At 46.5% G+C, this 26,036-nt stretch overlaps 1 protein-coding gene across 3 annotated transcripts in view; it reads right to left on the bottom strand.

The window, feature by feature from the left end:
- rgmb (repulsive guidance molecule BMP co-receptor b) overlaps positions 1-26,036 on the bottom strand; it is a 277,533-nt gene that overhangs the window by 7,570 nt on the left and 243,927 nt on the right. For all 3 annotated transcript variants that reach the window (XM_072516359.1, XM_072516358.1, XM_072516360.1), the window contains one exon: positions 11,816-11,853. In XM_072516359.1, coding sequence (XP_072372460.1) covers positions 11,816-11,853 — 38 coding nt within the window. The remainder of the gene's footprint in view (positions 1-11,815; positions 11,854-26,036) is intronic.

Raw genomic sequence — 26,036 nt, 5'->3', positions numbered from 1 at the left:
CCAGGAAGAAAAGGATTAAAATGCTGTGCATTTGGTTTCAGCTGGAGAGCTCGAGACTGCTGTCTGATGATATTCACTATATGATTGATATCACGGCTGTGAACCACAATGTTGAACCATCAGTGCGGGCTCAGGCTGCACACAGTCAGCCCCCCAGCCTAGGGCAAACACACAGTTTACTTTACTAACAAAACAAAAAAAAAATACGTTATCCCCGACCTCGCATAAAATAAACCAGCATCTTTCAACCGAGGGAAAGCATGGCTTGGGAGATCACGTCCTCCTTTGTGCTGCAAGTTAGCTGCAGAAGTCGCAGTGTTGGAAGGACGTCAACTTGGCTGCAAAGTGCCTCACGCATGTGTTTAAATGATGAACCAAGAGTTTGGTATAAGCAGCAGCAGTCAGTCAGTCAGGCTGTCTGTTGACAGGGACTATAGAGGGCGCAGCGGCTCTGTCATGGAGTAACTTTCACCAGCATCAATTCTCTTCAATAATTAACGCCACGGTTCGGTGAAAAAGTTGCACCGTGCGCCCTAAAATCGTTCATTTCAATAGAAATTTGACATTTCTTAGATAGTTTTTACTTTCTAAAATACGCAAGGATTATTATATCGATGCAGAACCGACTTTGATGGAAAAAATAATTATAACACCATGTGGTGCACAAGCAACATGACTGAGAGTAACCTAAAAACAAAACTGATCCATTGTAATGAAAATAAACAATCCCCTTTTCATTCTCACTTTGATACCCATAGGCTCCTAAAGTTGTGGTGTGAGAGATGCACTGATCCCAGACTTCCACGAATACCATTCCCAACTCATGGGTCGGAAGTGCTTCGAAACACCGCCTTGGATTGACTCCCTGTCTATCTCCACGGCATCTTTTTATCTGGGAGGAATTTAACTTGTACCTAGAATTTCAGAACACATTTCATTTGTAAGCTATCCGTGTATAACCAGCATGGTTTATTTTTTTCATAACACAAAGTTGGCTTTAAAATAACGTATTCATAATTTATTTCTCATATCCTATCACATGGGCAGTGGAACTTTGCAGTTCTGGTGAGGCCCGTTGATATTAGGTATATTGTGCACAATTATATGAGACAATTGGAAGCCAATTTTTTCCCCAAGATTTCTATTTGATATTTTTTAAAAATTTCCAATTAAGGGGAAATTTTAGCATTGCCAATCCACCTACCCTGCACATCTTTGGGTTGTGGAGGCGAGACCCACACAGACACAGGGAGAATGTGCAAACTCCACAGTGAGACCCATGGACAGTGACCCGGGACTGGGATCGAACCTGGGTGCTCAATGCCATGAGGCAGCGGTGCTAACCACTGTGCCATCATGTCACGCTTCTTTTCCAAGATAACATAAAATGGTGCTTCTTGGTTGTCCCAGTTTTCTGCTGAGTGAAGTAACAGGATGTTGGTTTCAGTCATATTCTTCAGCATATAACCCAGCTTCAACCATTGGTGCAGTGCTGCATTTCAAATGGGTCACCCTTCAGATTAGTTTTTTTATTTTTTTCACGGTAAGTGGATGGCGTTGACATGGCCAATATTTTTTGTCCATCCCTAATTGCCCTCGAGAAGGTGGCGGTGGTGAGCTGCCTTCTTGAATCGCTGCAATCCATGCAGTGTAGGTACACCCAGAGAGTTGTTAGGAAGGGTGTTCCAGGATTTTGACCCAGTTACAGTGAAGGAACTGTGATATATTTCCAAGTCAGGATGGTGAGTGACTTGGAGGGGAACGTCCGAGTGACGAGATATTAAATCAAAGCTTCATCTGCTCTTCAAATAGTTCAGAGAGACATAAAAGATTGCCTGGCAATATCTGAAGTGGAGATGGAGATCTAGTGTCCTGGACAACTTTCTTCCCTGAGCTAACACCACATAAAACAGATTAACTATTTATCTCATAGCTTTATCGGCTCTTAGCATGTGCAAATTGGCATCCAGATTTGTATACAACAGTTCCTGCAATTCAAAGTAATTTATTGCATGTGAAATGTTTTGAGATGTGTGAGAGCCATGACAAAACACTTTATAAATGCACGTTTTTTTAAAATTAGTATCTTAATATTATAATTTCCAAAAAGAGTACGGATGTCAGTGATTGGAAATATATTCAGCTCCCTCTTGGGTTAGGTTTAGCGCAGGTTAGATGCAGAGGAAACCTCCCTTTACTCTTCTCCAATAATGTGCCATTAGAATTGCATGTCTACATGAATTGGCAAAATTATAAATTTTAGTGACAAATTTGAGTAATCCTAATTCTGAAGGTTTAAGTACTCGTGCCACTAAAATGGAACTGCTCACTCTAATTTCATGGGATTATTACTGCTATGAGTAAGAACTTACAATGCATCAGTTTCGCCTAACTATGAAAGCAGGTTCATGAATCCTCACGGTGATCAATATTTACAATGGTATGCATTTTAAAAATTACATTTTCTCTTTTCCTTTGATCCCCTTCTCCCCAATTGACACTTGTCTGGTCTGGACAGGTCCAATCTGCCAAAATCATCAGGGATGAAAATAATTCCATTCTTCCATCACCTCACCCAGTCCACAAGACATTGCATACAGAAGAAGGAAAAGTAGGACGCTTCAAAAACAGTTTCCTTTTGACATCAACAAATTTATTGTGACTGATGAAAGTCACACTTCTAAGTAAATCTAAGTGTCAGCATTAGGCTTCAAATTCTCTGGTTACATCAAACACTGTAGAGTTGTATCTGGAAAAGATCACTTCCAATTATTTAAGTAAACTGTCAGATATATAGGAATTGCAGTGGAAGGGTTTCTTTATAATCACACCTAGTTGATGTTTCACCCATAACATTGTGTGTATAGTGAGAGAGAGAGAGAAAGCCAAAACTATTAGTATTTTTTGAGGTTAGTACAGAGGCATTCGAACAACCAACTGAATTTCCAAAATTACTGCTTAGTTAAAGTGACAATATAAGAAACAATTGAGTGTTTTTAATAATTCAATATTTTGTGTCTTGATCATCATAAAAAACTCTTTGGCCATTAGATTATCCAGAATGTTCTAATATCATGAGTGAAATATCAGCTGTCGGCAATGTAATATAAAAAGATATGTGCTATTGGGCATCCCAGTGGAAATTCTTGGAACTCATGGAAGACTGGAACATTTGAATTTTTTCAACAATAGAAACATGTACCTTTTCTATTATAACTCCATAACTTCTCCCTTTCAACATTAAATGCACTTTAAAACCGGCCCCTGAAAAATCAAGACTTCAAGTGAAATGAATGATGGGTCTGATGGTTTTATGATCTTCATTGGTTCCTAAAAGAAACTTGCATTCTTATGAAATTAAAATAAAAGTCCAAGGGGGTTGTCTATGTGTTGAATAATTCATAAGGGAATTCGGTATTGCCATATTTGAGGCAATTATTGAATAATTTTATCTGAACCTGATCTACATTTCAACTATACTGATATCCCAATAATTCAATTACACTCACAATCTGCTTCAGCCAGCTCTTGGCCAGGTTGCTAGGGGAGAAAACAAAATGTAGTTTAAGTGGAAGGGAAATCAGAAATACATCATTGTCCCCCCAGCATGGATAGAGAGTCACAATAAGAGAGCTGTTTAGAAGATTGGGGCTTGTTTGCTCCCCTCCAGATTCAGAGGGCGGCATGGTAGAACAGTGGGTAGCACTGTTGCTTCACAGCTCCAGAGTCCCAGGTTCGATTCCCGGCTTGGGCCACTGTCTGTGTGGAGTCTGCGTGTTCTGCCCGTGTCCGGGTGGGTTTCCTCCGTGTGCTCCAGTTTCCTCCCAGACGTCCCAAAAGACGTGCTGTTGGGTAATTTGGACATTCTGAATTGTCCCTCTGTGTACCTGAACAGGCGCTGGAATGTGGCGACTAGGGGTTTTCACAGTAACTTCATTGCAGTGTTAATGTAAGCCTATCTGTGCCAATTTCTTTTTTAGACGGACAACAACGTAAATGGGACAGGACAACGGGTGGGCAGAGGTGGTGTGTGGATATTGGAATAAATCTTGTTGTTTCCTACCCACTTCAGAACACACTGTCATTTTTGGTCTCTGTTAGATAAATTAACCTTTCTTGAATCTATTGTTTTAACCAAAGGAGTCACTCTCCAAGGTAATGTGCTCTCGTCTTCAAGTGGAGAAAGTAGAGAATTATGGGTGTATGCAATGGCATGTGTGGAGGGAAGGATACCGTTTGTGAAGGGTGACTGTGAGGCATGGATATGAAAGGACAATAGAATAAGGGCGAGTGTGATTGCTAACCAGACGGGAACGTGAATATCTGGAGAGAGAGGAAAGAGTGGAGCTGCAAAGTATGTTGACCTGAGGACTGCGGTACAAGAGAATGCTGGAAAAGTCAGAGTGTGGACCTAGGCATCAGTAATTCCTATGACATTCACCTTTCCTGCCCTCCGGACGTCCCAATTCCCTCAACTATTTCATCCACTCCTGCTTGGTTTGAGAGGCTGTCCTCTTTCTCCTGTCTTTAGTACGAAGTCTTACAACACCAGGTTAAAGTCCAACAGGTTTGTTTCGATGTCACTAGCTTTCGGAGCGCTGCTCCTTCCTCAGGTGAAACAAACCTGTTGGACTTTAACCTGGTGTTGTAAGACTTCGTACTGTGCTCACCCCAGTCCAACGCCGGCATCTCCACATCATGGCTACCATCCTGTCTTTAGGAAAGAGCATCTCACTGCAGCCCCTCAGATCCCACAGCAGGACATCCAGGTAAAAGTAGGGGTCCTGTGGAGCAACCTTGCCAGATCTCCTCTCCATTCCTATGGTTGCTGTAGCCTCAAAAATCCATGTTCAGTTGAGCTATTCTTTATTTCAAAAATGTAATTCACTTTAATTAGAAATCCTCTCTTTAACAGATCTGCCCTCTCTGATTCGTCAGAGAACTGAGAAAGGTAGTTCAGTTAAAGAGCTACAGAAAAAGCCACTGCAGATTCCAACAAGATCCTGGTGCACTAGTGGTTCTGCAGTTTTGGCAGGGACTAATTTTAAAAATTCTGCCCCAAAATGCTGTCATTTAAACTGATAAAGAATGGGAGAAATCTATTACTGTACTCGCGTCCATCTCTTTTCCTCTCATCCAAAAAGTATTTTGCATTTTCAAGGATATCTTTTGAAACTTATCACACTATGCACTAATAATTTTATCCTGCATTAAGCCTATTAAGAACCATGCAAATAGCCAATTAAGTGACATGATACTGCAGATACTGTAGTGTACCGTTGCAGATTTGTACCCATGATAGTGTATATCACAGATGAATTCACATCAAGCACAGCCAAGAACAGTGACGGAACTAATCTATTGGAAGGGAGGGATGTAATCATTGAAACTGTGGCAACTGGAGCCAGTGGTTCCAAAGTGATTTGGGGGGAAGCTGGGAAACAGCCTGATGATCTTTTCTTTCAGATAGAGAATGCAGTACAGCACTGGAAAAGGTAGGCAAAAGAGAAATATAAAAGCATCAATGAAAATACGAGAACAATTTGGCTAGAGGTTAAATAAAATTGTTCATTCTGACTAAATGCTTTGTTTTTTTCAAAAAGATTGAATCTGAGATCCATTTAACTATCTTACGGAAATATTAAAAATGTCAATGAGAACCTAGGGGCTTTAAAACTTAGCCGAGGAATCCAGGGAATCACAGAATGGAAATTATAGACTTAGATTACATAGTCATTTCCCCTTTAACCTAAGCTACTGGTTACATTTTGGAGAGAAGGCTGCCCTGTTCTATATCATTTCCTCCCATTTCTAGACAAATAATCTTTGAAACGTCTATCTCTTAATTTGCATATGTGTGCAGAGTGTGTGTGTAGCTCCAATATCTGGTGTAATAAACTTAAGTAACTCCCTTTCAAGTCAATATACTGTTAACACACTATTCAAATTAAGTAGTTATTTATTCCAGAGGTTTGATATCCCAAGAGAGAAAGGAACCATAAAGTTTTCTTCAAAATCTTGCTAAGTTGATTATGTGTACAATCAAATATTCAATTTATCAGGTTCTCACCCCAATTTGAATACTCATATCATGTCTCACTTCCAACATACCTTGTTCTTCAAAGAATATCCTTTTCTTTAACCTATCTTTATATGTGGTGGTGTACCTGAGCCCAGAAGTCACCTGTAGTTATTTTTTGTTGCAGCCACTCTAGCCAGGGCTGCAATTTTCCAAATGTACATGCTCAGGGCATTGTACTGATTCAGTATTATCTTCAAAGTCCCAGTGATATACACCCTACTCACTTCTAGCCGTGCTGAAATGGCTCAAGCTAGAAGTTTATAATTCTCAAATCGTTCTTACATTGTATATTTTGAGAGGGACCCTCTCTCTTTCTGATCATTACTCATTGCACACTTTTACCAATATTCAGTTCATTTAAACCTCTATAATATAAAGCACATTACTACGTCTGACCAAGGATAGCACATTTCCAACCCCTTCCTTGGCAAATTATTTTGTTACAGTTGACCTTTCTGTGTAAATTGTCATAATCTGTCTTTTTTCTATTTTCTGGCATCATCCTGATCAAAAAGATTAGGAAGAATGGAGGATGCAGAGTGACTCCTGGGCCACTCTTCCATTCACCTTCTCAACTTAATTTCCCTTTATACTGGACATGATTCAACCAAAAAAATCTAAGTGTCATTTTGGGTGAGTTTGATGGGATGTTTCCCGCTGGCTATTTGGGGAGATCCAGACCTGGACTCATCCACATTTAGTCGTTTCTTTGGGCCTTGGGGAGTTTCTCCACGGTCTAGCCCACACTTAGAAATTGTTTCAGCAGTGAGGAACTGAACTCATCGGCAGAACCGGCTCATCAGAGATCGGGCAACATTTTGAAAGGATGCCCAATCTCTAAATGAGCTTGAGAGTCCCCTACACTTCCTACTCATGGGCAATGCCACCCCTGCAGACATGGGCATTACCCATCCCTGCCCCCCATGTGAGGACGCCCCACTATGGGGGTCACTGAAGGCCCCCCTTTTCGGGCTCCCCCCTTCACCTCCACAAACCTTATGAGGCCCCCTCATACCCTTTCACCCACCCCACTTTTCATACCCCCCTCACCCCCTTTCATGGGCATGGCCCCTTCAGGCCCCGACCCATAGCACTGCCAACCTGAAACCCTGGCACTGTCAGCCTAGGTTGGCATAGCCAGGGTGCCTGGTTGGCACTGCCAAGGTGCTGGAGTGCCAGGGTACCACCCCACCCAGTCCTTGACCACTCAGAGGGTTGGGGGCTCCAATCGCCTCGGAGACCCCCGGTTGGCCATCACGCCTGGTCACCGCTTGTGGAGACCAGTACTAATTAGATGGTGGCTAGTTTAGCTTACTTGGCTAGACAGCTGGTTATGTGATGCAGAGCGAGGCCTTTTAACCAGTGTGGGTTAAATTCCAGCTGAGGTTATTCATGAGGTGCCCTCCTTCTCAACTTTGCCCCTTTCCTGAGGTGTGGGGATCCTCAGATTAAATCACCACCTGTCAGCTGAAAGCAGCCTATGGTCATCTGGGACTATGGCGACGTTACCTTTATAAATCGGTGTCCGGTTAAGGCCTTGCCAGTAACTCCCGGGCGCTGGGTGAACGTGGCGTCAAGATGGCCATGCATATTTAAATGAGCCCAATGGATCATTTAAATATAATTAACTAGACCACGCCCAGCGAGGGCGTGACCTAGGTCGTGCTGGGCGCCGTAAGTCAGGTGATTCGTGTGGTGATTTGGGCCCCTCCCGCAATTGGCGCAATGCGGTGGTAGAATTGTGCCCATCATCTCTTTTCTATACATGTTCATTTATTCTCCAAGATTATCAAATGATTCACTGACATGTTTGTATGAAATTAAGATGTCAGTCTTGGCTCATGGTAGCATCCTTACCTCTGGGGATATTAAAGATTCATGTCAGAAATGTGAGCATATCATCTAGACTGGCACTCCTGTTAAGTACTGAGTGAGCACCACATTACAGAAGGTGGCAACCTTTGGATGAAGACATTAAACTGAGGATCTTCTCAGGTGGATGTAAACATCTCATGGTACTCCTAAATTAGAAGTTTTTCCAATGTCCTGGCCAACACTGGGTTTCTTTTCCAACATCACTAAAAACAGATTCTCTGGTCATTTATCTTATTGCTATTAGTGCAACCTCATTGTGTGCAAATTGTTTTTAGAAGGGGTCAGGATAAAAAAGCCAATGGTGCAATTAGGAGGTTTAGAGGGAACTATGTCCCCTGCAGTCCACATGGGATCAGAGGAGAGCTGGCAAGATGGAATCAGAATGGCTTGGTCACAGTAAACAGAGGGTAGCAGTATAAGGGTGCTTTTCTGAATGGAAGGCTGTGACTAGTGGCGTTCCGCAGGGATCAGTTCTGGGACTTTTGTTGTTCGTAGTGTATATAAATGATTTGGAAGAAAATGTAGCTGGTCTGATTGGTAAGTTCGCAGAAGACACAAAAATTGGTGGAGTTGCGGATAGTGAAGAGGATTGTCAGAGGATACAGCAAGATAAACTGGTTGGAGTCTTTGGCGGAGAAATGGCAGATGGAGTTTAATCCGGACAAGTGTGAGGTAATGCACTGTGGAAGGTCCAATGCATGTAGGAATTAACACAGTAAATGGTAGAACACTTGCGAGTATTGACTGGCAGAGAGATCTGGGCGTGCATGTCCACCGATCACTGAAAGTAGCAACGCATGTGGATAAGGTGGTCGAGAAGGCATATGGCATGCTGGCCTTCATCGGTCGGGGCACTGAATATAAAAATTGGCAAGTCATGTTGCAGCTGTACAGGGTCTTAGTTAGGCTTCATTTGGAATATTAGAACATAGAACATAACAGTGCAGTACAGGCCCTTCGGCCCTCGATGTTGCGCCGACCTGTGAAACCACTCTAAAGCCCATCTACACTATTCCCTTATCGTCCATATGTCTATCCAATGACCATTTGAATGCCCTTAGTGTTGGCGAGTCCACTACTGTTGCAGGCAGGGCATTCCACGCCCTTACTATTCTCTGAGTAAAGAACCTACCTCTGACATCTGTCTTATATCTATCTCCCCTCAATTTAAAGCTATGTCCCCTCGTGCTAGACATCACCATCCGAGGAAAAAGGCTCTCGCTGTCCACCCTATCCAATCCTCTGATCATCTTGTATGCCTCAATTACGTCACCTCTTAACCTTCTTCTCTCTAACGAAAACAGCCTCAAGTCCCTCAGCCTTTCCTCATAAGATCGGCCCTCCATACCAGGTAACATTCTGGTAAATCTCCTCTGCACCCTTTCCAATGCTTCCACATCCTTCCTATAATGCGGCGACCAGAATTGCACGCAATACTCCAAATGCGGCCGCACCACAGTTTTGTACAACTGCAACATGACCTCATGGCTCCGAAACTCAATCCTTCTACCAATAAAAGCTAACACACCGTACGCCTTCTTAACAACCCTCTCAACCTGAGTGGCAACTTTCAAGGATCTATGTACATGGACACAGAGATCTCTCTGCTCATCCACACTGCCAAGAATCTTACCATTAGCCCAGTACTCTGTCTTCCTGTTATTCCTTCCAAAATGAATCACCTCACACTTTTCTACATTAAACTCCATTTGCCACCTCTCAGCCCAGCGCTGCAGCTTATCTATGTCCCTCTGTAACTTGTAACATCCTTCTGCACTGTCCACAACTCCACCGACTTTAGTGTCATCTGCAAATTTACTCACCCATCCTTCTACGCCCTCCTCCAGGTCATTTTTATAAATGACAAACAGCAGTGGCCCCAAAACAGATCCTTGTGGTACACCACTAGTAACTGGACTCCAGTCTGAACATTTCCCATCAACCACCACCCTTTGTCTTCTTCCAGCTAGCCAATTTCTGATTCAAACTGCTAAATCTCCCTGAATCCCATGCTTCCGTATTTTCTGTACAATTGTGTACAATTTGTGTACAATTCTGATCGCTAAACTATCAGAAAGATGTGGTTGCTTTGGAGAGGGTACAGAAGCGGTTTACCAGGATGTTGTCTGGTATGGAGGGCATTAGCTATGAGGTGCAGTTAGATAAATTTGGTCTGTTGTCACTGGAATGATGGAGGTTGAGAGGAGACCTGATAGAGGTCTACAAGATTATGAGTGGCATGGACAGAGTGGATAATCAGATGCTCTTTCCTAGGGTAGGAGAGTCAAGTACTTGGGGACATAGGTTTAAAGTGTGTGGGGGAAAGTTTAGAACAGATGTGCGAGGCAAGTTTTTTTTACACAGAGGGTGGTCAATATCTGGAATGCGCTGCCTGTGGAGGTGGTAGGAGCAGGTAAGATAGCGGCATTTAAGGGGCATCTGGACAAATATATGAATAGGGTGGGAATGGAAGGATATGGACTCTGTAAGTGCATATGGTTTTAGTTTAGGCAGGTATCATGGTCGGCGCAGGCTTGGAGGGCCAAAGGGCCTGTTTTGTTCTTTGACTCTAAGTATTCTCTCAAACACAGAAAGCAAAGAACAGACTTACTTTGAAATACTGGATTGCACATCAACTGGTCTTACTGTGCAGATACCGATTTACAGCAAGTGCTTCTTCTTACCACCTTGCCTACCTCTAGTGCCTGCCTGTGCTGTTCTTAAACATCAACACTGCACTGGGATATCTGAAATCCAGGTCGTTAGGCTTTGGAGTGAGGGGCTGACTTCTGTGAGGCACCATTGGTTATCTTATTGAGTTAAAGGAAATTATATAACTTCATTGCAGTGTTAATGCAAGCCTACTTGTGACAATAAAAAAGATTATTTTCTGGAAGAAGATTAATTACAAGCTGAGTCTCCACTCCCCACTGTCAGGTTAGAATTTCACCTCTGGAACTATAGAGTAATGATTGCTGCTCCCACCAATTCTCCCACCACCACATCTGCTATCCCTCTCCCCCACCTCACTAACCCCTCCAGGTATTTGCTGGGCACTTATCCTGTATCCATCTATGGCCACATTTTGGGCTTCCCTTCCACTCCTGCAGTACGTTCCATTGGCTTTTCACCCTGCAATGCACTACCATCTGCACTACCCCGTCTATTTAAATTAGATGAGACCCGCAATTAAAGGCCAGGTCAGCATCAGAACCAGAAAGTGGAAGTCTAAGAATCCATGATGCAACTGGAATTTCAAGTCCACAATGTACAACACGTTGATTGACCTTAGCATTCCCATATCTGAACATTACGGAGAAGAAAGTGCGAGGAAATACCTTGTTGAGTCTGGTAGATAGCTAAGGAATTAATTCAAAATTGTGGAATTTCTTACGGGCCAACAAAGCAGGTAGAATTCGTGTATCTGATTGAGATTGTTCTAAACCAACACCCACATATGAAAGATTAATTATCACATAAATATTTAATGATCTTCAAGTGCCTAATTTAGCAGTTCTTTATACACACACAATTTTGTTTTTGGAGAAGAACCACTTACAACATGTTTAAGCTCCATAAGTTCCAATTGGCAAAGTTAGGGATATGCACTCAATGTTCTTAGGCTGTGTCTACAAGATAAAAATGACAGACAAATGTGTTGATGCCACAAAGCTAAAACAATGTTTTACTTGTAGGGGTAACCACAACAGATGAAGTTAAAATTCTGTAGCCTCGGTAGAAGAAAATGGATTTGTCCGAGACTCTCCGTACTGTGCAGGGATAAAAGCAAAGTGAAAGACAAAGTGATGAATTGCTTTAGAGGGAACAAAGAAGAAAAGGGAGAAAAAGAAAACTCACCAGAAAATGCTTCTGAGCTCCACAGCGCTTTTAATCATCTGAAACATAACAGAGAAGACGTTCATTTCACTGAGATAAAAAGCAGTTCCTTTGACAGCACGATGGTTCACACATCACTAGGCAACCAAGCTCATCTGTAAAACAAATTAGCTTTCCCGGTTTCTGTATTGGTACAAAATTAAGGATGCTCCTCAACCAACAGCATAATTCTTTAATAATCTATAAAAAGTGGATTTTTCCCCACTAGCAGACCCTGTAGATTTACATTGCTAATTTGATTCACTGCTTAGCAATGCGAGCTAAATGAGACTAATCTTAAATCTGTTAAGGGTAGGTTATAGGCATTTCCACTCTTTGTGACTTATCTGGCATGAATCCTATCAGTTTGCAGTCAAGTTAAGGATGCTTGTTCTTGCCTACTAGCTGTCTCTCTGTTCAACAAATCACACAAAGACTTCTTTCAGCCTCGTGTCAAACAGTTCCCAATGTATTCCTACAGTTACGATCAGCACACTTGTTAAAGGCAGTATATCAGATATCTTCACACCGGTTTAGCTTCAGCTAACATGGGCAATTTGTAATGATATCAAAGGATCAGAGTACACACCACAAAAAAAAATTCCCATCCAAATTTTCTGAAGAGAATATATTAGGGTACACATAAACAAGTCAGTTGTCAAACATGGATCTTCTTGGATTACATGGTGTAAAACAAATGGCTTCCATTTATTCCCCTCCTGAAGGTTTTAGTTCGTACTGAGGTACATTTACACAGGCATCAGTCACCTTCTGGTACCTTTCCCAAATGAGAAAGTGAGTGTCGACTGACGATCAACCTTGGGAAAATTGCAACCAAGCCTTTTCCCGTCATATTGACAGCTGCAGAAGTTGATTATTCCTGGCCCTTCGGAGGCTACAAAGACAATTTTTAGTATATTTACTACCACTCCAGATAAGCATAGCTACCTCAACTCAAGCTTAAGCCAAAAGTAAAATACAGCAAATGCGAGAATCCAAAATAAAAACAGTAAATGCAAGAAATGCTCATCTGGTCAGGGAAAAATCTGTGGAGAGAGAAACAATTAAAGGGCTGGATTTTATGTCCAGTAATGGGTGACATAGGCAGAAACAGATGAGGGTGGCCGCATCATCCACTCCCGTCCCATCGCGTGGCCCCATAGCAACATAAATGTCCAATGGGACGATAATTACCTTGAGATGAGACTTCCACTCACACTTGGCGAGAAAGTCACACTTCCAAGAGCTGCAGGCCAACCTGCTAATGTCAACCATTGGTACCGACAACATTTGTCGCTAGAGTCAGCTGCAAGGTAGGTAGAGTCAGGGCAGAGGTGGGTGTGGATAGCTCATAAGGTCATGGGAGGGGTTAGGTAAGGTGTGTGGAGCTTGGGGGATGGGGGCTTCAGATTTTAAAAAATTCATTCAAGAGATATGGGCTTCGCTGAATAGGCCAGGACTCATTGTCCATCCCTAATTACCCTTGAGAAGGTGGTGATGAGCTGCCTTCTTGAACCGCTGCAGTCCATATGGTGTAGGAACACCCACAGTGCTGTTAGGGAGGGAGTTACAGGATTTTGACTCAGCGACAGTGAAGGAACAGCGATATAGAATCATAGAAACTCTACAGTGCAGGAGACCATTCGGCCCATAAAGTCTGCACTGGCCACTGAAAGGAAGAGGCCCACCCTACCGTCCTATCCCCATAACCCCACCTAACCTGTACATCCCTAGACACTAAGGGGCAATTCTAAATAGGCCAATCCACCTAACCTGCACATTTTTTTGACTGTGGAAGGAAACCCACACAGACACGGGGAGAAAGTGCAAACTCCACACAGATAGTCACCCATGGCTGGAATTGAACCAGGTCCTTGGTACTAACCACTGGTGCCACCATATAGTCAGGATGGTAAGTGGCTTGGAGGGAAACCAGTAGGTGGTGCTGGTCCCATGCATCTGCTGTCTTGGTCCTTTTAGGTGGTAGAGGGCACGGGTTTGGAAGGTGCTGTCAAAGGTGCTTAAAGATCTTAATTTGCAAAATTGTGAATGGGTCACCTAAGGGCGCTTGTAAAATTGTCTTTTCAAGACAGGATTGTGCCTTTAGCTGGAATGATATCTCCCTCAGAGGTATTGGTCCCAGATTGCCTTGCTGGGTTCCGTTGTGGATTAATGAGGCATTGACCTCACTCCACTTCCAGTTAGTTTCGGACTTGTGATGGCAGTATCCGATCTATCCCATTGCCCACACAATGGGTTAGACCTGCTGTGATTGATAAACAATGTGTGATGGGGGGGGGGGGGGGGCAAATGAGTGATATCCCATCACCATTCCAGGTATGTTTAGCTCACTGAAATACTTTATTTGATATCCCACATTCTCGCCAAATGTGGGTGGAAGTCTCATCTCAAGGTAATTATCGTCCCATTGGACATTTATGTTGTTATGGGGCCACGCGATGGGACGGGAGTGGATGATGCGGCCACCCGCATCTGTATCTGCCTATGTCACCCATCACGTGGTGAAACAGAATGAGTGCAAACCAGCAGGTACAGTAAAATATTTAATATCCAACATGCACAGGGAATGGGTGTGCCGGTGAATCAACAATGCCAGTTAATGGAGTTCCATTTACCATAGCAACACAGCACAAATATGCAAGTACATGGAAGTAAAGAACAATATTCTTTCTACTTTTAATGTTCAATAGTACATTAAAGCATAAATTAAAGTATAAAATAATACAGTATACAGGTTCCACAGAACTTCATAATTGCTTCTATTTGCTAAAGTGACAGTTCGTTTTCTGATTACCTGGTTGGTAGAGTGTCACGGTTACTGTACTATAAAAACAGCCTGCAAGAGTTTTTACAAATGTGTAAAAAAAGAAGAGCAGTCAAAGTAAAGGTGAGTCCATGAGGGGGCCAGACAGGAGAAATTATATTGGGGACTCAGGAAAAGGGCTGTTAAAACAAATATTGTGTGTTTGTCTTCACAGTAGAAGACACAAAAAACGAACCAGACATAATGCGTAACCTAGAGTCTAACAAGAGTCAGGAAGCTAAAGTAATTAACATTAATAAAGAAAAGTAGGGGCAGCACGGTGGCGCAGTGGGTTAGCCCTGCTGCCTCACGGTGCCGAGGTCCCAGGTTCGATCTCGGCTCTGGGTCACTGTCCGTGTGGAGTTTGCACATTCTCCCCGTGTTTGCATGGGTTTCGCTCCCACAACCCAAAGATGTGCAGGTTGGGGGGATTGGCCATGCTAAGTTGCTCCTTGATTGGAAAAAATGAATTGGGTACTCCAAATTTTTTTTTTTTAAATAAAGGAAAAGTAGTTGTTTGGTAGTACAAAACTGGAGATGGAAAAAGTACTGGAGAAATTAATGGGAGTAAAAGTTGACAGATCCCCTGGAACAGATTGCCTAGTTCTAAAAGAACTGCTGCAGAGATAGTGGATGCACCGGCTATGGGCCGGGATTCTCTGATCACACGCCGGGTTGGAGAATCGGCGCGGGGGGGGGGGGGGGGGGGGGGGGGGGGGTAAGAGAATCGTGCCATGCTGCTCCGATGGCGGGCCGCTGATTCTCTGGCAACTGGAGAATCGGTGCTAATTGCGCCCGCGCGGTCGCTGCCGCGCAAGTCGGGGGCCGTTTAAAGCGGCCCCCCCCAGCGATTCTCCGTGCTCGACGGGCCGAATGCCTGCCGAGTCCCGCCGGCGTGGGTTACATATGGTCCTACCCAGCGGGACCTCGGAGTTCTGGCTGCGGGGGCCGTCCTGGTGGGGGGTGGGGGGGGGGGGTGGGGGGGGGCCGGGAGGATCCGACTCCAGGGCGGGGCCTCCATGGTGGCCAGGCCCGCAATCGGGGCCTACCGATCAGCGGGTGGGCTAATTGCAGGGGGGGCCTATGTTTCTCCACGCCGGACCCCTATAGGGCTCTGCCATATTGCCCGGGGGCCGGCACGGAGATGGCAACCCACACGCATGCATGGACCCGCGCCGGTTTTCGAGCGCACAGCACTCCGACGCCATACTAGCCCCCTAGGAAGGGGTGAATGCCTGGACCTGGAGGCTCGTTGACGCCGGCGCCGGTTTTGACGCCAGCGTCAACACTTGGCCGGGATTTCAGAGAATCACAGCCATTATCTTTCAAAGTTCCTTAGATTCTGGAACAGTCCCAGTCGAGGAACAGGAGTGGGTTGGTACTGGGTGGGGAGGAGCATAGGGTGTCGCTCTATGCGGACGACTTGCTGCTATATGTGGCGGGCCCGGTGGGGGGAACGCCGGAGGTAATGAGGATCCTCAGGGAGTTCGGGGATTTCTCAGGGTACAAGCTCAACATGGGGATGAGCGAGTTGTTCGTGGTTCACCCAGGGGACCAGGAGAGGGGGATTGGTGAGCTCCCACTAAAAAGGGCAGAGAGGAGCTTCAGGTATTTGGGGGTCCAAGTGGCCAGGAGCTGGGGGGCCCTGCATAGACTTAATTTCACGAGGCTAGTGGAGCAAATGGAGGAGGAGTTTACGAGGTGGGACGCGTTGCCGCTGTCCCTGGCGGGTAGGGTACAGTCAATTAAGATGACGGTGCTCCCAAGGTTTTGGTTCCTGTTCCAGTGCCTCCCCATTCTTATCCCGAAGGCCTTCTTTAGGCGGGTTAATAGGAGCATAACGGGGTTTGTGTGGGCGCGAGGGACTCCGAGGGTGAGAAGGGTGTTCCTGGAGCGGAGTAGGGATGGGGGGGCTGGCACTGCCCAACCTCTGTGGGTACTACTGGGCTGCCAATGTGGCGATGGTTCGCAAGTGGGTGATGGAGGGGGCTGCATGGAAGAGGCTGGAGACGGCGTCTTGTGAGGGTACGAGTCTGGAGGCGCTGGTAACGGCGCCGCTGCCGCTCCCTCCAATGAGGTATACCACGAGCCCGGTGGTGGCTGCTACCCTCAAAATCTGGGGGCAATGGAGGCGGCACAGGGGGGAAGTGGGGGCCTCGGTGTGGACCCCAATACGGGGTACCACCGGTTTGTCCCAGGGAGAATAGATGGAGGGTTTTCGGGGTGGCACAGGGCAGGGATAAGAAGGTTGGGGGACCTGTTTGTGGATGGGAAGTTCGCGAACCTGGGTGAGCTGGAGGAGAAGTATGGGCTCCCCCCGGGGAACACCTTTAGGTATCTACAGGTAAGGGCGTTTGCCAGGTGGCAAGTGGTGGAATTCCCGCTGCTGCTGCAACGCACGGTGCAGGACAGGGTGCTCTCGGTGGGGTGGGTTGGAGAGGGGAAGATCTCGGCAACTTACCAGGTGATGCAGGAGGAGGAGGAGGCCTCGGTGGTGGAGTTGAAAGGGAAGTGGGAGGAGGAGTTGGGGGGAGGAGATCGAGGAGGGGACGTGGGCAGATGCTCTTGGGAGGGTGAACTCTTCCTCTTCGTGCGTGAGGCTCAGCCTTAGAGTTTAAGGTGCTGCACAGGGCACACATGACCGGAACAAGGATGAGCCGGTTTTGTGGGGGTGAGGACAGGTGTGTTAGGTGCTCAGGGAGCCCAGCAAACCACACCCATATGGTCTGGGCATGCCCAGCGCTGGAGGAGTTTTGGAAGGGCGTAGCAAGGACGGTGTCGAGGGTGGTAGGATCCAGGGTCAAACCGGGCTGGGGGCTTGCAATATTTGGGGTTGCAGAGGAGCCGGGAGTGCAGGAGGCGAAAGGGGCCGGTATTCTGGCCTTTGCGTCCCTGGTAGCCCGGCGAAGGATTCTTCTTCAGTGGAAGGATGCGAGGCCCCCAAGCGTGGAATCTTGGATCAATGATATGGCGGGGTTTATTAAATTGGAGAGGGTGAAATTTGCCTTAAGGGGATCGGTACAAGGGTTTTTTAGGCGGTGGCAACCGTTCTTGTACTTCCTGTCAGAACGGTAGACAATGGTCAGCAGCAGCAGCAACCCGGGGGGGGGGGGGGGGTTCTATTTTATTCTTGCTTGTCTACACTGGGGGATCTGAGGGGGTGTATATATTTGCTATGTTTGCTATGTGTTAATTCAGGGTGTTAATTTATTATCTAGGAATAGGAGGGAGGGGGCACGAGGGTTGTTTTATTTAATTCTATTGGGTTCCATTTTCATTTTGTTGTTGATATTTTGTGAAAACATCAATAAAAATTATTTTGAAAGAAAAAAGATTCTGGAACAGTCCCAGTGGATTGGAAATGTAGCCCCGCTATTCAAGGAAGGAGGGAGAGAGAAAACAAGAAAAACAGATTAGTTAACCAGGCATCAGTCATCAGGAAATTGCTGGAATCCATTGTTAAGAAACTGATAACAGAGTACATAGAAAATCATTATCCGATTAGGAAGAGCTATCACGGTTTTACAAAAGGAAAATTGTGTTTGACAGATCTGTTAATGCTTTTTGAGGATGTAGCTAGTAGGATAAATAAAGGATAACCAGTGGATGTAGTATATTTGGATTTTCTAAAAGGCATTCAATTAGGTACTACAGTAAAGGATAAGGCCTCACGGGATTAGGGTAATATATTAAGATTGTAGTTTAGTCGGGCAGCATGGTCGGCACGGGCTTGGAAGGCCGAAGGGCCTGTTCCTGTGCTGTACTTTTCTTGGTTCTTTGTTATTAGCATGGGTAACAGAGGATTGGGTAAAGGACAGAACACAGAGGTCAGGAATAAATGGTAGATGCTGAGAAGTAATTTCCCCAGGCTGGAGAGCCTTAAACTAGAGTTCATAGTCTCAGGGTAAGGACTGTGATGAGGAGAAATTGTATCACAAGAGTGTTGCGAATTTTTGGAATTCTCTAGTCAGAGTGCTGTGGATGCTCATACGTGAATATTAAATACATTCAAAACTGACATCAAAAGATTTTTGGAATCTTAAAAGAATCAAGGAATTGGGTGGCAAAGTTAATTGTGGTTGAAGATCAGCCATGATCTTACTGAATTTAACGCAGACTGGAGGGGCCTCATGGCTTACTCATGCTCCTATTCCTTTTGATCTTAGCACTTCTATCAATTCTAGACTTAATGTGTCCAATATCTACGGGGAGCTGGGCAGAGTGCCGGGGAGGTGGAGGAGTTACAGCCCTCAATTGCATTCAGTTAACCATAGCTAAGTTTGTGGAAGTCTTACCTTCGAACCAGTAAAACCAGTGCATTCAAATCCCACCTTGGAGATGTGAATGTCCAATCCATTCTGATACGCCAATGCATTGCTGAGGGAGTGCTATATGAAGTGGATGTAAAAGATCCCAACGCACCATTTCAAAGATGAGCAAGAGAATTCTCCCTCATGTCTTGGCCAAAACTTATAATAATTTCTTATGTTTCTGTCCATTGCTGAGTATGTTCAAGGCAGGGACAAGATAGATTTCTGATCTCTCAGGGAATTGACGGATCGGAGAAGGCAGGTGAGTGCAGTTGAGGCAGAGGATCAGCTATAATCATACTGAATGGTAGGCTCATCCAATATGGGGGAAGAAAGGGCAATTAGATGGGAAGCAGCCACAAATTAGGACTTGGAGATGATAGAGGAGGTCACCAATCACTGCACGGAGAGAGAGAGAAGCCATGATCGGCATAGGGAGCCCAAAAACTTCCTTGAGGGTTTGGGCCAGTACTCCTACTCTTTCTGGCTAACAAGGGGTGCTGTAAAAAGCTGGCAATGTCAATTGTAACCTCCATTTCACAATGTCTTTCCCAGGCCCAGGCAAACTCATCCGGCAACTGTTAAGTTTCAATCAGACAGCCACCTGCACTATGGGTTCATGATCTAAATAGGTCAATAAAGTGTCGTTCAGTTTGAGGATGGGTGAACCCAAGACTGCCCACTACCATAAAAATGGCAATGAGCTGAGTTGGATAGATCTTTAACCAACAACGCATTCAAGGATTATGAGGATAAACAGGAAAGTGGAGTTGGTCAGCCATGACTTTATCAATAGGCAGAGTAGAATTGAGGGGCTAAATGGCCTACTTTTGCTCCTAATTCATGCGAGCGCATCATTAGCAGGATGGGAAAGTCTACTGTGCTTTGTGGGCAAGTAGATATGGGGCGTGGGTACTACGGTTGGAGGAAGAGCACTCGGCGGGTTGGAGGAAGAGCACTCAGCCGGTTGGAGGAAGAGCACTCGGCGGCGGTTTGGAGGAAGAGCACTCAGCGGCGGTTTGCAGGAAGAGTACTCGGTGGGTTGGAGGGAGAGCACACGGCGGGTTGGAGGGAGAGCACACGGAGGGTTGGAGGAAGAGCACACGGCAGTTTGGAGGAAGATCACTTGGCGGGTTAGAGGAAGAGCACTCGGCGGGTTGGAGGAAGAGCACACGGCGGGTTGGAGGAAGAGCACTCGGCGGGTTGGAGGAAGAGCACTCAGCGGGTTGGAGGAAGAGCACTCGGCGGGTTGGAGGAAGAGCACACGGCGGGTTGGAGGAAGAGCACACGGCGGGTTGGAGGAAGAGCCCTCGGCGGGTTGGAGGAAGAGCACTCGCCGGGTTGGAGGGAGAGCACTCGGCGGGTTGGAAGAGGAGCACACGGCGGGTTGGAGGAAGAGCACACGGCAGGCTGGAGGAAGAGCCCTCGGCGGCGGTTTGGAGGAAGAGTACTCAGCGGGTTGGAGGAAGAGCACTCGGCTGGTTGGAGGAAGAGCACTCGGCTGGTTGGAGGAAGAGCACTCGGCTGGTTGGAGGAAGAGCACTCGGCTGGTTGGAGGAAGAGCACAGGGTGGGTTGGAGGAAGAGCACACGGAGGGTTGGAAGAGGAGCACACGGCGGGTTGGAGGAAGAGCACACGGTGGGTTGGAGGAAGAGCGCACAGCGAGTTGGAGGAAGAACACTCGGCGGGTTGGAAGAAATGCACTCGGCGGGTTGGAGGAAAAGCACTCGGCGGGTTGGAGGAAAAGCACTTGGCGGGTTGGAGGAAGAGCACACGGCGGGTGGGAGGAAGGGCACATGGCGGGTTGGAGGAAGAGCACAGGGCGGGTTGGAGGAAGAGCACACGGCGGGTTGGAGGAAGAGCACACGGCGGGTTGGAGGAAGAGCGCACGGCGGGTTGGAGAAAGGGCACACGGCGGGTTGGAGGAAGGGCACATGGCGGGTTGGAAGAAGAGCACACAGCGAGTTGGAGGAAGAGCACTCGGCGGGTTGGAGGAAATGCACTTGGCGGGTTGGAGGAAGAGCACACGGCAGTTTGGAGGAAGAGCACTTGGCGGTTGGAGGAAGAGCACTCGGCGGGTTGGAGGAAGAGCACTTGGCGGGTTGGAGGAAGAGCACTCGACGGGTTGGAGGAAGAGCACTCGGCGGGTTGGAGGAAGAGCACACGGCGGGTTGGAGGAAGAGCACACGGCGGGTTGGAGGAAGAGCCCTCGGCGGGTTGGAGGAAGAGCACACGGCGGGTTGGAGGAAGAGTTCACGGAGGGTTGGAAGAGGAGCACACGGCAGGCTGGAGGAAGAGCCCTCGGCGGCGGTTTGGAGGAAGAGTACTCAGCGGGTTGGAGGAAGAGCACTCGGCTTGTTGGAGGAAGAGCACTCGGCTGGTTGGAGGAAGAGCACTCGGCTGGTTGGAGGAAGAGCACACGGAGGGTTGGAAGAGGAGCACACGGTGGGTTGGAGGAAGAGCGCACAGCGAGTTGGAGGAAGAACACTCGGCGGGTTGGAAGAAATGCACTCGGCGGGTTGGAGGAAAAGCACTCGGCGGGTTGGAGGAAAAGCACTTGGCGGGTTGGAGGAAGAGCACACGGCGGGTGGGAGGAAGGGCACATGGCGGGTTGGAGGAAGAGCACAGAGCGGGTTGGAGGAAGAGCACACAGCGGGTTGGAGGAAGAACACACGGCGGGTTGGAGGAAGAACGCACGGCGGGTTGGAGAAAGGGCACATGGCGGGTTGGAAGAAGAGCACACAGCGAGTTGGAGGAAGAGCACTCGGCGGGTTGGAGGAAATGCACTTGGCGGGTTGGAGGAAATGCACTTGGCGGGTTGGAAGAAATGCATTCGGCGGGTTGGAGGAAATGCACTCGGCCGGTTGGAGGAAGAGCACACGGCGGGTTGGAGGAAGAGCACACGGTGGGTTGGAGGAAGAGCACACGGTGGGTTGGAGGAAGAGCACACGGTGGGTTGGAGGAAGAGCACACGGTGGGTTGGAGGAAGAGCACACAGCGAGATCGAGGAAGAGCACTCGGCGGATTGGAGGAAAAGCACTCGGCGGGTTGGAGGAAAAGCACTCGGCGGGTTGGAGGAAAAGCACTCGGCGGGTTGGAGGAAAAGCACTCGGCGGGTTGGAGGAAAAGCACTCGGCGGGTTGGAGGAAAAGCACTCGGCGGGTTGGAGGAAAAGCACTCGGCGGGTTGGAGGAAAAGCACACGGCGGGTTGGAGTTAAAGCACACGGCGGGTTGAAGGAAGAGCACACGGCAGGCTGGAGGAAGAGCACACGGCGGGTTGGTGGAAGAGCACATGGTGGGTGGGAGTAAGGGCACATGGTGGGTGGGAGGAAGGGCACACGGCAGGTGGATATGAAGCACATGGCAGGTTGAGGGAAAGAGTACACGGCAGGTTGGGGAAAGAGTACACTGTACAGAATGTGTTTGTAGGAAGGATACACGGTGAGTTGGGGGCGTGTACATGATGAGTTGGGGATATATATACAGTGAGTTGGAGATGTGTACATCCAGAATTGGACTGTATGTACATGGCGAATTGGGGTGCATATACATGGTATGTTGGAGTTGTGTACACAGCGAGTTGGGGGCCATGAACAAAGTGTGTTGGGGCTTGCACATGGTAGGCTGGGACGGGGAGGCGGCATGTACGCAGCAGGTTAGGGTATGGAGCAGAAAACACTTCAGGTGTTAAATACAGTCACACTTGACTGTATAACTTCCACAGGAGCAGGCACAACATACACAGTGCATTGGTCTTTTATCAACAAAGAACTCACAAATAATATGTACTTTTTCAAAGGCGGCGCTATATATTTGAGAATGTTACAGCTGGTGGCTAATCAACAGGAATATTTTATGGGGTGAACTGACACAAACCAGGTAAAAAACAAGGTACAGCATGTTCGGACAAAGAAAATTAAGGGAGATGAAATATTTTGTTAGCTTCAATTCATCCCAAGATATGCTCTGCTCTTGACACAGACTGTAATCTTCTTCTTCTCTACAATATACATTGAAGTCGATCATGGGGTCCATTTCATTTAATTCTCAGTAAAAGATTAATTTTCTGCAAGGACTTGTCACAGCAACAGAAGACAGGGTCATGTGGCATGAACTGAATTGTAATGGCATTGAGGTTAGAGCAGCAGTGACAAAAGGTTTATTACATTGCAGTTGTAGGGAATGACATAGCTTGTAAAAAAAATTGACTACATTTCAGCCACAGATCATCTTTTAGTTATGTATTAATTTTGGCCAAGGTGCAGATCTGTACAATTCTGATCAAAACGTCCAGCATCACTCCACAGAAAGAGCAGCTTTTGTTGAAATAGAGCATTAAATAGCATTGTAAATTTGAGATTAAGGGTTAAGTATCATCATGAGCACTCCCGCCAAACGCTCAATAAGTCAGATCAGGAAGGCAAAACGTTTCATCTTTGGTCTATGCTGAACAAGGTAATCTCAGTGGGGGATAGAGGGATATTGTAAATAGCTTCACTGAACCTCAGCTGAGGGGTGGAGGAGTGGTGGGGGTGGTATGCAAGTTGTGTGTCCCTGGAATATTCATCAGTGTCAGCATTAGCTCCATACTCATTCCTCTCAGTCATAGGGTTGTGTATTAAAACCCATTCCACTTAGGATCAGAGGATGCAATTTGACAGGCCAGTTAGTCATGGGCATAAATCCCATCATGGCCGCTAAATATCGCCAGAGGCCAAAACTGGATTTACGCCACCGAGATTTCAGAACGTGAACTGCCCGGTACCCAATTATGTGGTCAGATTCATGCCCAGGAAGGGTGCAAACCTGATTAACATGAAGCTGAATCATTTAGCATCTACTTAGAGGACTTAATATTGCATCTTCAGCCCTCATCAGGAGTGACATCACGCCGGAATGAATAACCACTGCATTTTACAAACAAGAACTAGACCCATGACCTCTGGGAGGGAGGGAGAAAGGAGGTGAGCAGCACTGTGCCCACAGAGCACCAGGGAGACCATGGGGACAGAGGCTGTTGGGCAGCTGTCTGGAGCATAAGGCTATACTCATGGAACAGAGTGAAGGTCGCAGTTAGTCCCGGTGGTCCTGGAATCTGCTTTCAGTGCTGTGTAAATCTTTTGTGATAATAACAATCTTTATTGTCACAAGTAGGCTTACATTAACACTGCAGTGAAGTTACCGTGAAAAGCCCCTAGTTGCCACATTCCGGCACCTGTTCGGGTACACAGTGAGAGAATTCAGAATGTCCAATTCACCTAACAGCAAGTCTTTCGGAGGAAACCAGAATACCCGGGGGGTGGGGGGGGGGGGGGGCTCCTGCCAGCCGACAGGCAGATTGTTGTCCATTTCTCCTCCATGTCATCCAGCATATGGATGTGAACCCCCTCCGTGAATCGTGGAGCTGGTTTCCTCGCTGCCATCATCCTGACTTGAAGAAAGCAAGTGCTGTTGAGCCATCTAAATGTAGCGCCACCTTGATTTTAGTGCTCAGATGACCCGTAGGGCGTGCAAATCAGATGCTTTGCGTCTCAGGCACGGCATTTTTCACGTGGAGACATTTTACCCCCCCAAAGTACCTAGAAAACTGCTGGGGCCGGGGGGAATCGCACTGGTTTTTGTCCCAAAATTGACACCTTGACATTTTCTATAGCACAGGTGGCCACCTGACTCATCAAGTCCATCCTTGGTGTAGAGCAATCCAGTCAGTCCCATTCCCAGCTCTAGCCCCATAGCTCTGAAGTTTATTTCCCTCAAGTGCCCCTCTAATTTCTTTTTGAAAACGTTGCCACTTCCATTACTCTCATAGGCAGCAAATTTCAGGTCATTATTTTATTTAAAAATATTTTATTCAAGGCATTTTCATATAAACAAACAAAAGCAGAAGAACAACCCAACAACATTTAAATCACCAACACCCACTTCAGGTCATTATTTTGTTCATTGTATAAAGCCATTTTTTCTTATATTGCCCTCTGTATCTCTTGCCCCAAAACATGAAATCCGTGACCCCTAGTCCTTGTAGCATCAGCTAATAGGAACAGCTTTTGTCTATCTTACCTAAATCTGTCATAATCTTCTACACCTACATCAAATCTCCGCTCTATCTCCTTTGCTCCAATGAGAGAAATCCCAGCTTCTTCAACCTAACTTTGGAGCAAAAATCCGCCATTCCTGGAACCATTCCGGTAAATCTCCTCTACATCCTCTCAAGGGCCTTCACATCTTTCCTAAAGTGTGGTGACCACAACTGGGCGCAATATTCTAGCTGTGGCCTAACATCAACAGGGTGGCTGTACGTTAGAAACTGGTCATGCACATTGAAATTCAGTAACGAGGCATAAAATAACAGATAGTAACTTGGGAGTTAGTTCAGGATACAATACATTTCACTCTCCAATCATCTGATATGATTGTCAACAGTGCACGCAGCAAGACCTGGTCAACATCCAGCTTTGGGCTGATAAATGACAAGTAACATTCATGCCACAGAAAGCTAGATAAAGACCATCTCCAATAAGAGAGAATCTAACCACGTCCCTTTGACATTCAATGGAATTATCAAATGTCACTATTGACCAGAAACACAGTGTGATCCATTACATACTACTGTGGTGCCGACAAAAAGTTACATACTGGGTATTCCAGTCAGTGGCTTACCTTTGGGCTCCTCAAAGCCACTCCACCTACAAGGTTCAAGTCAGTGACAGAATACACCCCACTTGCCTGGATGGGTGCCACATCATAGGTCAGGAAACTTGACAGTATCCAAAAAAAAACCCTGCCTGCTTGATTCTACCCATCCAGCACCTTGAACATCCATACGTTCCCCCACTTCCCCATCCCCAGCAAATAATGTCTGCACTGTCTACCTTCTACAAAATGCATAGCAGCAAGCCTCCTTCAACAGCACCTTCCAAACCCTCGACCACCTCGAAGTACAATGATAGCAGGCGCGAGGGAACACCACCATCTCCAAGTTTCCTTTCCACCCAAACTTGCTGTTGGAGGTTCTGTTCCCACGAGATTTTGTGAAGGGTGAAATCGTGAACAGAGAACAGAGTTTAT

This window comes from Scyliorhinus torazame, chromosome 9 (assembly GCF_047496885.1).
Source record: "Scyliorhinus torazame isolate Kashiwa2021f chromosome 9, sScyTor2.1, whole genome shotgun sequence".
NCBI classification, from domain to species: Eukaryota; Metazoa; Chordata; class Chondrichthyes; order Carcharhiniformes; family Scyliorhinidae; genus Scyliorhinus; species Scyliorhinus torazame.
Note: the sequence above shows the minus strand (reverse complement) of the source record. Positions and strands in the feature narration are given on the sequence as shown.